Below are 17465 nucleotides of genomic sequence, written 5' to 3' on the forward strand. Positions count from 1 at the left end.
CAAAGGAGTGAGAACTGGTCTACAAGTAAAAAAATACACAATACAAACTCACAAAATCACAACTCCGATGCATCGTATTTAAACAAGTTGTGTTCTGAATGTGTGTGTGTGATAAAGGACCGCCAAATGTGGTTTGTTGATAAGTTCATCTCTTCATCTGCTAAAGCTCTATCTACGCTTGCCCAACTTTAATTCCAATCTCTCCAAACTCTCTCAGGGGACTTCCAAGCTTCCAACTGTCATCAACTCTCCCAAACTGAAAATTGTCTCCAAACTAACTCTGACTCCTAAATTTACTGACTCAAAATAGGAAATCTTATGTCTGGTCTTGTGTCTGAGAATGACTGATGAGCAAAAACTGATTTGCCTTTTCGGCCACTCTCAGCCTCGTATCCCATTTTCAAAACTGATTTGCCTTTTCAAAAACTGATTTGCCTTTTCGGCCACTCTCAGCCTCGTATCCCATTTTCAACCACCTTTGTGTTTCTTGGCAAATCATTTCTAACTATTGTTTTGGGTCATTTACTTTCAACAGTTTTTCCTTTTTTTTTATGAGTCACTTTATCACATTCTGTGGTAGGTAGACGCCCATAGTGTCATGTATCACACCATGTTATTTCTGCTAAGTTCTTGTTTTCATCTAAACGATTGTACCTGCTGACCCCTAATCTGTTTATACAATAAATAAGTTATTATTCCCATGCCAGGTGGTTTTCCCACAGACCCTTGCTGACCTAATAAAATCTCTTTTTGAAGAGAATTTTTGAATGTTTATTTCCTATTATTTAACAAACTGAATGTTTTAACTTTAATACAAATGAACAAATCTTGCAATAAAAATTTAAATAATTAATATCATTTTAGTATGGAAAGTCAATTGCTTAGTTGGTGGAAATGCTCCATACGTATAATATATTTGAAATGATTTATTGTTTTTCTTCCTTTTTTACAGGAGAGTGCACCATTCCCAGAATTCCTAATGGACTATTCATTCATCTTCTCTCCAACAAGCTTACGATGCTTCCACAGAACAGCCGTGCATATGTGACATGTGATAACGGTTATGCGGTTGAGGGACCACCGGACATCATTTGTCAGAATGGCAGTTGGCCGTCTCCATTGCCAAAATGTCTGCCGAGTAAGTTAAACTTTTAGTTTTGCTAAAGACAAGAATTTTATTTTTAATGCAAGTCTTTATTCATTTACAAGCATGTGGAGGTGGGGGGGGGGCGCAGTGCCCGGTTGTAAAATATGCTTATATATTTTAATTCATGCAGATTTCGTATTTATTATTACAGAGCAAATTTTCTATTGAATATTATATTATATCTAATATATAGTACTGATTTCAAAAGAATAATAAAAAAATTGATTTGAGAGCTATTAGCTAGAATTGAAACCAACGCATTTAGCACTTGTGCCATGTTCCCACTATTGACAGATAGATAAGAAAGATTTAAAATTAAACCATTTCAGGCTATGACTGAATTTGCGTATGCACAAAAGTAATATAAATATGTTAGCAAGTTGAGATGAACATTTTGCATTTCAACTTTCCGACATATTTCTGTACATGTTATTCATCCATCCAAACAAAGATTTTACTCATTATCCTTGGTGTATGATTACTATTTCTTGTTCATTTCAGTGTTATGTGATCAGTTGTTTAAGAGTTTATCGGTTAAATATATTCACACACACACACACATACATACATATACTGTTTTATATATATATATATATATATATATATATATATATTACATATATTTATTTCTACGTTATGTATAAAGATTGTAATCTTTTAAGCTCTATTTTATCCCATTATATTTTCCTATTCATATCATCATTGATTTCACTTATTTACAAGTTCTGAAATGTTGTTCTTGTCTTAAATTCTAACATGAGGCTGTGTGTTCAATCCTTGGCGAAAGTAATCAAGAAAAAATAAATCAATATTAGAATACTAAATAAAGTGTTAAGTGTTAAGACATTATGTTGAACAAGGATGGCGGCATAGTTCAGATCAGATCAGATCCTGAGTGTAATTGGCAGTAACTAAGATGGCGGTCAAGAATCAAATGCGGCCCGTGACGTAGTTAACGGCGAACTGATTGAATCCAAAATTCGACAATTTTTATAGTAACTTTAGAAGGTTTTCATTGGTTGGTTAGCACAGCTGGTGGTTATAAAAACGATTGGTGAATTCATTGGTCTCATACTCCCATTACTTGTGATGGGAAAGGTCTCCTAGCAGCTTTGGCTGCAGGGAGACAGGGTAGAAGTAATCGTCAAGGATCCGTTCTTGACACTCAGCCCGACAGGTGAGGGGCCGGGAACCGGCCCAGCACCTGTCGGACTGAGGTAAACTGCCTGGGTAATACCTAGGAGGTCCATCCTTCTAGGTCTTGCCACCAGGCTTTCCAGTGGAGTAAGTTTATTGCTTACTGCCTGAGGCATCCCGACCGGGGAATGCCGATGGGGTTACTCAGGCAATTTTTACAATTGCAGGAGTGGCCCTCCTTTAGAGGAGCTTGCTGGATCCCCACTTTCCGGCCTTGTGCCACATTTTGCTGAGGTGGGTAGCAAATAAATCTCTACTCCCATTAGGAGTCAAAAACATTTTACATAAAGTATCAGTCATTTTTTCTTATGCTGTTGAAAAATGAAACTTTATATAAATGAATAAAATAATAAAAAAAACAGCAGTAAATGAAACACAGATTTATATTTTTATAAAGTTACAAGTGTTATAATTATCTACCCTATTCTGTCACTGTATGGACTCTTTCTGACTATGAATAAAGTCATTATGATTATTCAGTAGAAATGAGAAGAGAAGCCTTTGTCAACTCACTATTTTTGTACTTTATTTAGTACAATTGCTTGTTGACTTCTGGCTTTTAAATCTACATTAAGAAAGATTGTATATGTGAATTATTCAGAGTTACATTGTTTCTTTCTTTGCAAAATGAAAAAAAAAGTACAAAGAAATTTGTTTATGTAAGAACTAGTGATGGGACGATACCAATATTTTTCCTGATTTCAATACAATTACTGATTCCGATTCCGATTCCTTATAAATCTCTAAATATTTAACTATAAAAATTGTTATTTTTTTCCTGATTGCCATAAAAACATGTTAACTATGCATATATTTTCCCAAACGTAAAAACACATGTTAAATGTGCATATATTTCCCCAAATATAAAAATACACTTGTGAGGGATGATCTTCAGATTTAAATTTTACTAGTATTGGTTAAAATCAATAAATATTGATTATTTGTAGTGCAATATTTTATTCCAAACAAAATCAAATAAAAAAGATAATTAAAAGAATATTTTTTTTTATTACATTTTCACCCCAAACAAGGCACATTGCCACTTTGATGTAGGAGGCTACTATCAGGGACATAAGCTACAGGGGTACTATGTGGGGAGTTGGGCAGCAAGATGTCGGTTCGCATTACACTTGAATTTCTGCATGTCAGTACAGTTGGGAAAGCAGAAACCCGGAAGGGAATTCCAAAGTCTAGCGGTTCTGAGGAAGAAACTACTGGAGTAAAAGGCTCTCTTACATCTAGGGATCTCAACTGTGAAGGAGTGGGATTTTGCTGCTTGTCGGATGTGTTGGGGGTATTTACGTTGAAGGAGTACAAGTGCTTGCAGCTCGTCGGAGCATTCACCATTAAAGTACTTGTAGAACAGACAGATGGATGTTACATTTCGTCAATGGGACAGAGACTAAAGCTTAGATGACAGTTCAGAACCTATCAGGTTGGTGACTCTTTTTTGAACCTTGGTCTAGGAGTGAAAGACTAGTGGCAGATGCACCAGCCCAAATATGACAACAATACTCCATACATGGGCGAATGGTGGCCTTATAGAGGTACAGGATACTTTCGGGCATGAAATGTTTTTGACATCAGAAAATAGACACAAATTTTTTGATTCTCACACCGATTTTAATGCCCTCAAAAGATCCGATTTTTCCGATTCCTAATTCCGCTTAATCGTCCCAACACTGGTAAAACGTGTGTAAATATGCTTACTTTATTTTGTCAGTATGTGTGCTATCAAAGTTTTTGGCAGTTTCGTTCTTTTGTTTTTCCAGTAATGTAGCTGGGGAAAGCTTTGGTTGAAAGAGACTTTCTGGCAGATGTCATGAATAAAAGCTCGAATCATGTAGTTGAAATAATATTGACTAACATCGTTGCCATAAAAGAACCTATCTCTGGCTGGTGTGCCAAAAGAACCTATCTTTGGCTGGTGTGCCAAAAGAACCTATCTCTGGCTGGTGTGCCAAAAGAACCTATCTCTGGCTGGTGTGCCAAAAGAACCTATCTCTGGCTGGTGTGCCAAACCTGGATGTGAGAAAGAACAAGTTCATATGCTGAAATAGTTTTCAGAATATAGCTTGTAGATACAAACAACTTCCTTTCATAGTACACTTTTCTTCAATTACACTTTTTTCAATATTAATCACTATCACCTAATGATCTTAGCTTGTAGAGTGATAAAATGCGACTAGGAACTTCTATTAGGTTTGTTTTTATAGATGATATATATTTTCCCTGTACAGTTTCATCACATAAAATACATGTTAAAATATTCCTCAGTTCTAGAATTGCATTATGTTTGAAAAAAAATATTAATTAGTTGTACAGGACGGAACAATAAAATTGTCACACTAAAGAAAACAACACTACAGCTTTATTTTAAAACTTTTATTGAAAATATCAATTCCGATAACTTGATTATGTAGTAGAACTGACATCTATTTAATGTAGCCGCCTTCAACCTCACTCACCATCTCGATATGGGTCCAGAACTGGAAGCATGCCCTTTTCACAAGCGCAGCTCGGCAAATACCCGGCAGATGGTGGCGATCAGGCTGACTTTGTTGTTGTGGGAGATCATGTTGGTGATGTTCTCGACGTATGACCAAACGAAGTAGTCCAACAGGTTCAGGTCGAAGGAGGAGGGGGACAGTGAGAGAAGGTACAAAGTCGTAGCACTCCGTCTGCCAGCAGCAATCTGATTGCACAAGGGGATCACCACACTCTTCAGCACATCCAGGTACATTTGGTGTTGACCTTCAAGCTGATTTTGAAAATATGAGGTGGCATGATGTGATCCTCACTTGAAACCACACCAAAAACCATGAGTGTGGCCGGAAACTTTGTTTTCATCACCCTAGGCACGTCCCTGTTATTCGTAGCAATCCAGCGATGCATTTTGGTGGTGCTGGCAGTGGTCCTGTTGTCATAACTTGGATCGGTAGAGAGCATGAGTTGTACAGTGGCACATCTCCTATCTCGCTCATTGAACATTGTGTCAGTTTCAGACATGATAGAAGGCTCCTATCGCTCTTGGGATTTGTACACAACTGGCCAACTAGTAGATGGTCTGCAAACAAAAAAAGAAAACAGTTTTCATCATATGGAAATTGAATCACGTCATCTTTTCTAGGGCGACAATTTTATCATTCTATTCTGTAATTTGTGCGTTCCATTTTTTACTAAAACTTCTGCAAATCTCTTTTAGTTCCTCTTGATATATGTTGATTTTTACATTCTGATATTTATCAACCGAGTTTCAATCTCTGGTTTCTCTTTGTAATACAATCACAGCAAGAATTTGTCTTTATACCACAACTACAAAATAATCTTTCTTTTCTTCCTCAATTTGCCTAACATGAAATGGTATTTCCAGGAAAAGTTTGACATCTGCGAAACACATTACCTTGGAACTGCTTCAATGGGGTCTTCTTCAAAAATAATGCTAACAAATACTTGCCATAAACTGTTCTTTTAGTTCCAATCCTCTCATAATATATGTCATTATTCAACTGACAGTCATTTCATTAATCTCCATCTTCGAGTGGCTTTTGGCCTTGATAATTCGCACCTCATTAAGAAAAAATTTGTTTGATTAATGTAGCATTGCAACTTAGACCTTATTAAATTATGATCAATGTGGATTAGTTAAGCCACAGCCTTCTCTATGAACTGCTTCAAAATAAACCAAATGTAGTAATCAGTGCTTTATTTTTTTAACTGCAGGTAGGAACAAGCTATGAGTTCGGATCTCTCTCTAACTGGTTATTGTCAGAACTTTTTTTTATTTTACCAGCCAATATGTCCATAACTGGATTACAGTTAGGGGAAAGTTACCTGTTCATGTCAATGTGCCCAGTGATCATGAATTGTCTGTGAGTCCTTAGCTGGGTTATAATTAGGCCAGCTATATACAGTGAGTTGGAGGATTCCAAATTCCTTTTATCACTTGGTACCCTATTCCAAAAAGATGGTGTCAGTCGAATTCATCATATGAACCGACGTTGTAGTTCTTTGAATTAATTAATTAAACCAGCCATGTCAAACTCAGAATACATGTAGAGACATTTTTGTAATTGAAGTCGTTTAAGAAAAAAACTGATACAGAATGTTTATTTTAAAATTTAGAAACATAAAATATGCATATAAATGTTTTAGCTACATTTATGAATACAAAGTAGTGAAGTAGTTTAACAAAAGAAAAAAATATAACGAAATTTTAAACGGCAAAGATTTGCATGCAATTGCAAAAAATCAATTTTGAAATCGCTAAAATCTGATCAATATCGTTTTTAAGTGTAAAAAAAAACAAAAAAAAACATTCTGAATGAAGAAAAAATGGCATTTCTTTTTTATGGAAATCGCCCCAGAAAACGAATAAAGCGTCTTCATGTAAGAAGCAAAAAATAAATAAAAAAATACTACTTCACGGTCAAAAACTAGCCAACGTTAAGTATTAGATGGATAGCAACGTTAAAAAGCAACGTTGAGCCTGGTCATTACTAAAATGGGTGACTAATTTGGGAATTCCATGTTCTGTATGTAGGAGGATGTCGACACCACCCTGCAAAAAGTTGCAAAAAACCTAACGTCGTCATCTCCCCAAACAGGGATATACATGCGACCAAACAGGGATATACATGCGACCTCATATACATGAGGACCGCTTGTGAATTTCATACTCCCATGAAACTTCCTCCTTCGGAGGAAGCCGGTTAAACCCTGAATAGGGTTGGTGCTGACTGCACACACACACACACACACACACATCAGATGGATATATTATGACCCAGAAAACAGCAATTTTTAACCCTTTGTTAGAAACATTGCTTATGGAATATGAAGACAAAATATGGAAAATGAGAGTTACCAGGCTGCCGAAAGTAAACCCAAGATCCACTTTCTATTCATCTTAACGAACGATATGCATTTAAATAATTTTGTAAAAAATGCAGTTTTGGCTATTAAATGACAAAGTACAGTATATTTTATGTGGACTAAAAATGTGTTTTCACAGAGCCTCATGCATCCCCTTGACCATGTGCTTAACACATGAAGTCTTAGCTAAAAAAGAGTTTGTTTACAATTTTTTTTATTCTGTATTTTGTAATATATGTTTATTTTATTTAATTTCTAGAAAAATGCAAGCCACCTTCCATTGTCAATGGTGCTATCACCTCCAAGGGTCCACCAACAAATTTAATAGAACATGAGAGTTCTCTAACTATTAGCTGCAACAATGGCTACTCTCTGAATGGTACGAACAATGTTCTTTGTCTCTATGGAAACTGGTCGCCACAGCTGCCGTCATGTGAGCCAAGTAAGTGTATCATTTATTGAATTGGATTGGTAAAAAATATAAGAAGTCGAGGGTCAATTCTAAATACGGTTTAATCCCTCAAATTAATTTTGCTATTTAGATTCACTGTTGATGCAGATTACAGTTGACAGACTCTTATTATTTTCTTGGTTGTTGTAAATTTAACAACGCTTCAGCCGTTGTATTCTCTGCTCTGGAAATTGTAAATTCAAAATGACATTTACTGGTGTAAAGGATCTAACAAGAGTTTAGTTGGCAGACAAATTCTTGCTTAAATGAAGCAATATTTATAAACTAGATTATCTACTTATGGACTACCAACCAATCAGAATGCAGAGATTTGTCTATCTAAGCACAATAGAAAATCCCAGCTTGCTTATATAGCAGCAACTCTGTGTCTTCTGATTTTTATGTATTTAATTTTGAATAAATCGATAAGATAAAATAGATAGATCAACTTGTCAAACAGCTGAGCATTAGCGACTGAATTCAACAGAAATTTAAAATTTAATCTGTTATTTGATCTGCTGTCATCAATTGATTGCATTCTGCATTCAATGCTGCTTCGAAATAGTTTATTATTGACTAATTTATTTTCTTAAATTCCTTAATCTTGGATGATCTTTTTGATATTCCCTACTTAATTCTACCTAGAGGTCGTGTTTTTAATCCAAGAAGAAGGAACTCACGAAAAAAAAATTAATTGCTACAAGAATCTAAGAGACATAGATCATGAAATAAAAGCAATTAACCAGAGTTGAGTTTGAAATTCTCAGAAAGTTGACAACTAGCCGGGCGGCCTTGCCTGGTTCGAAAATATGCTTAAATATATTTTAATTCATACAGATTTCGTATTTATTCTTACAGAGTTGATTCTCTATTGAATATTATATTGTACTGATTCCAAAAGAATAAAAAAAAAATGAATTGGGTGCCATAAGTTAGAATCGAAACCAAAACATTTAGTGCCCAGCCGTATTCCCTACCATTTAAGCTATTGACAGATAGATAAGAAAGATTTAAAATTAAACCAGTTCAAGCTGTGAACGAATTTGCGCATGCATAAAAGTGATAGCAACTTGAAATGAACATTTTGCATTTCAACTTGCTGACATATTTCTGCACGTGTTATTCATCCAAACCAAAATTTTATAAACCATCCTTCGTGCATGATTACTATTTTATGTTAGTTTCAATGTTATGTGACCAGTAGTGTAAGAGTTTATCGGTTAAATATTTAGACACAGACACACAGACATACATCTATTGTTGATTTATATAATGACAAAAGACATTTAAAGAAAGCCGGAAATTACAACAAATCTTGATATTAATTATGAGACCCATCCTATAATTAAATATGGATAGAAAAGAAATGAGACTTTAACAGAAAAAGAAAAGATTTACGTAAATATATATATATATATTAACAAAGAGTTGAAAATTAGTGTTATATACACAGATGTCCGGGGCATAAATTATCCTTTTGTGAAAAAGGAGGAAGGTTAGTTGTTAGTTTCTCGTGTGTGCGTGTGTGCGTGTGTGTGTGTGTGTGTGTGTGTGTGTGTGTGATAGCAGTTTCATTGTGAGAGTATGTTATGGTCCATATGGGTGATGCTGTAATGTCGATCCTTACTAGCCATTGCCTGACTGCAGATAATCAAAAAGAAAGGTATTGTCTTATGGCTAGTAATTGGACCTCTGCGCTCTTATTCTGTCAACAAAACGTTTGCTAGAGAATTAATACACTGCCTCTTTTGGATTATCAAAACCAGCTCAGCATTATATCTCTCTGCTTAAAGAAATAGTTTGTTACTGCTACACAACAACTATAGCAAGGTAATATATGAATGTATGAAAATAATATTAAAAACAGTATTTTGCACATAAAGATAGAATAACCATAAGGTTGGAATAGTGTAAATTCCATTCAAAGTCAGTCTTGAGTTAGGGTCATGTATCAGAATATTGCATCATAGACAGGAAGTCGCCAGAAATGTGTAAGCTGAGAAAATTTTCCTAATTTTTTTTCTGGACTGCACAAGTGTCAGAAATTTATCTTGTTTCCAGATAAATTTGACATTAAAGTAACTAACCTGAAAAAAATAACAGCATGGAATAAAAGGGGGGGGTAAATAATAAAATATAAAGGTCTTGCTTTGAAACGAAGAAGAGATTTTATTCACAATAAAATTAGTTGCAAATTTTTACCTTTGCAGGCATTAAATTCAAAAAACGCCAAGGTAACATATAATAAAAAAAAAATAACACTGGTTTTTATAATGAAGATGTCATATCCATGAACGAATACAATAATAAGATTCAAAATAGTAGTTTCTAATCACACTCTCATATGTAGTAAATTTTAGGAGTGTACTCACAAATTGAAAGCCAGTCAGGCACGTGCCTTTTTCTTTTTTTTTTTTTCGTTCAAAGTCCTTTTAGAATTTTCTCTCCCTCTATGTTTGCGTGCAAACCGTAGACACACAGTTGGATTTCAGAAGCATGCCGCGTTGCATGTCCGGGATATTCTTGCCGGGTTTTCTTCTTTGTAGGAGGTTCCAAAATTCCTTGTCACGTAAAATAAGGTCTTTTTAAAAATAATTACACTCCTTCAAAAATATGTGCAAAACCGTAGCCACATAGATATTTTTCAGAAGCATGCCTCATCGCATGCCTGGAGTATTCTTGCCGGGTTTTCTTCATTGAAGGAAGCTTGTCAAAATTCCATTTTCAGCGCCGGGCAATGAAAGTAACGTCCAATATCCTCGTCGCCGGAATTTCAAAAGAGGGTGAATCTTGCGCTGGGCTTGTGATCTCATCACAGAGCTAGCATTTCCCTTTTCTTCCAATTAAATGGAGTTTCGTACAAACCCAAATTGTACAAAACTAAGAATCAAAAAAGATACAAAATACAAAAAATCAAATACAAGAACCAGATAAAAACTAATAAATGTAAACAGTGGGGGGGGGGGGATGTACTATTATTGGTACAAAAAAAATTCCAACACAAGAGAGTAGTCGGTTTTGGGAAAGAACAGAATTTACCGTTTACATGGTGACTTTATTTCACAATCGCTAATAGGAAGAAAAATAAACAACTTAAAGTTTATTCCTATTGTTTGGATTCTTTGGACTACTGTTCTCATCTTAAGTGTTATTTTCACTGGTGTATCTTGTCAAACTCTGGAATCTTTCTGTTAAACTTGGGTATGTGCACGGAATTTCAAACAGCACCCTTTATTTAATCCATAGGAATAGCAGACTGTTGTTTTGACAGCCATGACTTGGTAAAATGTCCAATAATTCATACCAGTATCTTGAGTAGTTGATCATCACACAGCAGATCCAGTATAGATAGAATTTAATGCAATATGGGAATCATTAATTATAACTGCTGCTGTTGCTGCTGCTGCTGCTACTACTACTACTACTACTACTACTACTACTACTACTACTACTACTAATAATAATAATAATAATAATAATACATATATATAGTATTAATAGGTAATGATAAATAGTAAATATGAAATCTGTTTATTTTAACAACATGTAGTAGTAAATAGTTAATATAAAATCTATTTATTTCAACAACATGTAGTAATAAATATAAAATCTATTTATTTTAACAATATGTAGTAATAAATAGTTAATAAAAAAATCTATTTATTTTAACATGTAGTAATAAATAGTTAATATAAAATCTATTTATTTTAACAACATGTAGTAATAAATAGTTAATAAAAAATCTATTTATTTTAACATGTAGTAATAAATAGTTAATAAAAAATCTATTTATTTTGACAACATGTAGTAATAAATAGGTACTATAAAATCTATTTCAACAACATGCAGTAATAAATAGTTAATATAAAATCTATTTATTTCAACAACATGCAGTAATAAATAGTTAATATAAAATCTATTTATTTTAAAAACATGTAGTAATAAATAGTTTACATAAAATCTATTTATTTCAACAACATGTAGCAATAAATAGTTTATATAAAATCTATTTATTTCAACAACATTTAGTAATAAATATGAAATCTATTTATTTCAACAACATGTAGTAATAAATATAAAATCTATTTATTTCAACAACATGTAGTAATAAATAGTTAATATAAAATCTATTTATTTCAACAACATGTAGTAATAAATATAAAATCTATTTATTTCAACAACATGTAGTAATAAATATAAAATATAAAATCTATTTATTTCAACAACATGTAGTAATAAATATAAAATATAAAATCTATTTATTTTGACAACATGTAGTAATAAATAGTTAATATAAAATCTATTTATTTCAACAACATGTAGTAATAAATATAAAATATATTTATTTCAACAACATGTAGTAATAAATAGTTATCTACAGTGATAAGTAGTAAGAATGTACATCTAAAAACAAAAATAATTCAAGGTTCTTTAACTTTGTACAAGAGTTTTTCACGAATGGCCGTGGTATATTGTTATATATTGGTATATTGTACTTTGTAAAATTCAGTTGTAAGTTACACTCTTCTGAAATCCTCAGTGCAGACAACATTCAAAATACAATTGCAAATTACTTAGGACTTTTACCCATGATTAATGGAACGAGAATATGCTCCCCCCCTCCCCGGATTAAATAAAGTGTTTTGTTTGGAATTCCATGCAGATTCTCGGGTTCAACAAAATACACCTGAAGAAGATTGGAAGTTATATCAACCGAAACGTTATGAAAATAATACTTAAGATGAGAATAGTAGTCCAAAGAATGTAAATAATATGACTAATAAATCCTCATCTCAAGAATGTAGAAACATCAGCTAAAGTTTGTTCTCATGAAAAGAAGAGTTTGAGTAAAGGGAAGTAATCTGCAGAAGTTCTTGTTAGAGTATTTTTCTTTTACTGAGTCTTTCTCCTTTGAATTTAAAATCACTTGTAATAGAGTAACATTTTTTTGCTAACTGGCTCTATATTATGTTATTTGTATAGCATTGCAATTAAATATTTCATGATACTGTTTTTGCCATTGGTTTTATAAGTAATTTTACATAATTCTTCAGTTTCATTTTAACTTTTCTTGTCTCGCCAAGGGATGATCTGAATTTTTTTAGGTGTGATCTAATCATAAACATCGAACCATTGTTTTATGTTGACTTGATATTCTTGACTGGATAATAAATTTGATGAAAGGACATACACATGCTTTATCGTAAAGCATGCATGAGGCATTCATTTTATTTACACCGCATAGACTAGAAATAAGTAGCCCTCTGCAAACAGAAAGATATTAGGGACAGATAACTCTAATTCTTATACAATCATGGAACAAAGGAGATAATCTAATACATATAAAAAAATTTTAGCAGTCAAACTAAATTGATAATTTTAACAGTAATGTTGTCTACTGTTTATTCAATCTTTTCAGGAGGCTGTCAATCGGTGCTCATAGAAAATGGTAATTTGGTATACAAAGGAGAATTCTTGAGATCTTCTGTGAACATTGCCCATGGTCAACGAGTGATAATCAGTTGTAATAATGGCTATAAAATGCTCCAAAAATTTGATGTTATCTGCAAACTTGGAAAATGGTCGGCACCATTCCCTGAATGTAAACCAGGTGAGATTATTATTCCTCCCCCCCACTCTTTTTTTTCTTTGATATACTTTTTAAAAATTGAGTTAGAATTCCAGTCTATGTTGTTGAAGTGAGAATTATTTTCAAATGGGTACCATTTTTTTTTTTAAAAAAGGATGTAATTCTGTATTTGTCCATACAGTTAAAGAATTTAAAAAAAAAAAAAGCATTTCCAGTAGGAACGACAAACTATCACCGATTATTGCCTGGAAATGAATGAGAAACCCTTGTGTATCCTGCTTCAAACCTTTATATTATCACTTTTTTCTATAATTTAAATTTTCAAGTTATAAATAAAGTAAAATATTGTCTTTTCTGTTTTTGGATGTCTGGTACAAATGCAAACCCCATAATATTATTTAAAAAACAATACAAAATTAATACAACCTTTTCAATTGAATTTCTTGTAAAATTTTACTTGTGAAACATTCTGAATTATCTTGTTTTTAATTTATTTTTTCTTTACTTTATTACTTAAAATCTTTTCTAAATACAATATTATATTTGAGCAAAATTACTTTCAAATATCTACTTAACTTTATAGGATAGTTAGAGCGTTCATTCATACTTATGTATAAAAATGTGAGTTGATTATAAGGACTACTTACCTAAAAACTTTAGAATATGGATGAAATTGATCGTATCTTTCCACTTTAGATTTTCACAGTATGCCGATAATTGAGACACAATGTTGCTAATATTCATCAGACAGTGGGTGTAATATCTGAAAGACATTGCGATCTTTATGATTGACTATAAATATCTCTGAAAAATGCAGAAGTTGCTGCAATATAGTTAATTACCCTTATTGTCTTAAAAAGAGGATCATGGACGCTAATGCGTGAATTGCTTTTCAGGCAGACAGAAAAACACAGACAGCATAAATGTATAGCGTGATTACTATCTCGTAGAAGAAAATCATTTTTTGAAAAAGGAAATAATTTTATTAGATTTAACTTTTTTATCTTATATATAATAATAATTTGATTGCAGAAATTCCCCTCTGGACCAAAATGTTGTAGGTTTGCAACAACAAATAGTACATGCAAATTTATTATGTCTACACTAATACCCACTATCTTATATAACTTTAGAACCACATTATATACACATTTAGGCGTTATAATAAAATCTTACATTTCTTCCGAGGAGCAACACAATCACAATCTCACCATCTTTAGGGGAAGTTGTTCCTATTTTTCTCTCTATTTTGTACTCCCACCACTCCTACTGGAGACTGGCACCATTTCTACATATTCCTACTCTGCTGGGTTTTCTCCACTCTTAACTGGCTATGCGACATATACACATACCATAACCTTTACATATTCCTATTTACAGATAATAATTTCTCCCTTCCCAAAATCTGGCCCAGCTGATTGGCTGCTCTGAAGACATTCTCATATTCCGATATTTGCATCTTCCACCATTAAATGAATGGTTCGGCACTTATAAACACACCACCATTTGTTTACATATCCATTTGTTTCTTTTAAAACCGTTTACTGTAGATTTATTAATTTTTATTAGCTACATTAACTTTGCATTTCTGGTCTTTTCCGATATTATATTAAACCATTAATTATGCTATTATATTTATTCATCCACCTCGTGACACTAACCATATACACAACTACGTGAAACTGCTTCTTCTTTCACTCACTCCCAGCATTACTCACTTCCCCATCTCTCTCCCTCTCCCCCTCTCATTTATCGCTTGCCCTCTGCAATGCTGTGTCCATTAGCCCATTCGCCTAGCAGTTTACTTGATTCTCGTTCCCCTTTCCTTTTGAATACGTTAATCTACTTGCATATCACTGCAGCTTGCAGTTTTTTTTTTGTATCACATAACAGAGGAATAATGGGCCAAAATGTTGTGAAAAACAACTATAATGATGAGGATAACAGTTCGCAATTATATAAATAACTAAACTGTTTTCTTTGTTTAATCACTTATACCTAAGAGTTTTCTCGTGAATTTCTGCCATTTGCATTAAGGAAACACAAAATTGGCCACTCTAATTCCTTCTAATGAAAACCATACATTTTTTCGTCATCTTTGTTTTTGTTTTTTGTTTGGTGTTTGTTTTCCACTTAAACATTATGAGCCACAGCAAATTGACATTTTGTTATTGTTTTTAAAAACCTGTTACATTATTTTGGGGGTAATGGGGGGGTCCGTTTCTTTTTATAACCCATGTTGATAGAACATTATTTTATGAATTTCCCAGATACAACAAATTTCTATACTTTCACTGATTTATGCTTTTCATAAGAATCATCATCTTATTTTATATTATTTGATATTTGATATTTTAAGCGTTCAGTTGTGATTTTCTTTTCTCTTTCAGAGAGCTGCATTCCATCATCAGTTGCTAATGGAAGAATTCTTGCCGTAGGCAAAGATATAAATCCTGTTGGACCAGTTGGTCATGGACTTACTTTATCAGTTGTTTGTGACTCAGATTACGTTCTTCATGGGGAAGGGGCTCTTGTATGTAACAAAGGCAGCTGGTCACATAAATTCCCTAAATGCCAACCAAGTAAGTTTGCTCAAAACTATTTAACCTTATTATTATAGAAAGCTCCATGTTTGTTTGTTTTTTTGTTTGTTAAATAATGAATACTTTTTTCAAGATTGGAAGGTCACGTGCTGGGTATTCGTGGGGTCGAGTGACGTAAACACAAATGAATAGTTACATATATACAAGAGAGTTAGGAGTTAAAAAAGGAGAGAAGAGACAGAGCTAGGAGAAGGCTAGGTGGATGAGGAGAGTGTTGGAGACAGGACAGTAATGGCCCTGGTCAGGGGTGAAGCAGAGTCTAAGACAAGTGTGCAATTTTCCAGCAAGGACACATAATGAAATAACAGCTGTCTGAAATAAAACTGGAGACTCCTGGCCGTTTCTTTGGAAGAAATGTTCATTTAAGCTTTGGTAGATTCATCAACAAAGACCCCAGATGAATGAAGGAAATGGTTCCCTGTTTGGCAAGAAATAATTCCTCCAGAAGATGTTCCGTTCCTTTGTTATTAAGTAAATGTTTGTCGTTAAATCTTATGTCCTGTTGAACTGTATATATGTGTAATATATATATGTAAGCATTTATGAACAGTAGATAACACAAACAAACTTCAATATATACACAACTCATAATTACATACAGCGCCTTACATCTATCTAGACCTTACACCCACCACAACGTAACAACTTCATTCTGGCGCTGTAATGTCATACAGAACACCCCCGAAAATACAACATATAGACGAGGACAAAAGATTAGAAACAGACCTGTAAATAGATAAAATAATTCATGTGTGTACTGCATTAAAGTCTGTGTATGGAGGTAGCCATGTTGGTTTGGTTGTCTTCTCGTCAACCAAAAGCCAAAGGTCAGGGCAAAGTTGCATCCCAACACAGGAATGTGTTGTCAGGGAAGAAAAAGAGAGAATTGCTGCTCGTTTAAACTTTTTTACACTCAGTTATGTGGTTAACTCATCTGAAAGATAGTCTCCAATTGGGTAAAGCAAAAAGGAAGTTGACCGCTACACTCAATCAGCAATGATGTTCTAGACCAAATATATTCAAATCTTATGCCATGAGTATTTGCTTTTGCTGCTACAGACTCTTCAAGTTGTAGGAGTGACAAACTATTTTCTATTGATTTCTTTTAGTGGAGAGTTATTATACTAAATCGAACCTTAGTTATATGTTAACCAATCAGGCGACTTGGTGTAGTGATTCTCTTATGAACTTTTTACAGTTTTATGCTGGCAGTAAGAACAAAAAGAGTTACGAAACAAATGGAAACGAGATATGACCTTTTTTTTTCTACTGCCCATTGTCGGCCTAGGCTACTCACCTGCAAGAAGAACCAACCGTTCCTACTCAGATCAAACTTTGTCACATGCAGAGTTAGAGACGACCAGAGAACGGCAGGTCCTGATAGATTTTCGCAAGAGCTTTATTAACTCTGACACTACCACATTGCCCTACCTCAGTGAAGAATGGCCTGACTTTGTGGATAGATTGCTGCTGTGGTTAAGTTATATGTTTGTGGTGACATTAGTTTTGCTAGAATATGAAAAGGATAGACGGACCTTACTATTTTTCTTCTGTCATCTGTGACTAGAATATTCTGACTTAAATACTTAATTTTCTTTCAAA

At 33.6% G+C, this 17465-nt stretch overlaps 1 protein-coding gene across 1 annotated transcript in view; it reads left to right on the plus strand.

The window, feature by feature from the left end:
* The window catches only part of LOC145248039 (complement receptor type 2-like), a 137916-nt gene that overhangs the window by 17598 nt on the left and 102853 nt on the right, over positions 1–17465 (plus strand). The window contains exons 2-5 of the mRNA XM_080109769.1: positions 953–1138; positions 7479–7661; positions 13090–13281; positions 15651–15842. Of these exons, the coding sequence (XP_079965895.1) occupies positions 953–1138; positions 7479–7661; positions 13090–13281; positions 15651–15842 (753 nt within the window). The remainder of the gene's footprint in view (positions 1–952; positions 1139–7478; positions 7662–13089; positions 13282–15650; positions 15843–17465) is intronic.

This window comes from Euprymna scolopes, chromosome 26 (genome assembly GCF_053919585.1).
Source record: "Euprymna scolopes isolate OS-2025 chromosome 26, ASM5391958v1, whole genome shotgun sequence".
In the NCBI taxonomy this organism is placed as follows: Eukaryota; Metazoa; Mollusca; class Cephalopoda; order Sepiida; family Sepiolidae; genus Euprymna; species Euprymna scolopes.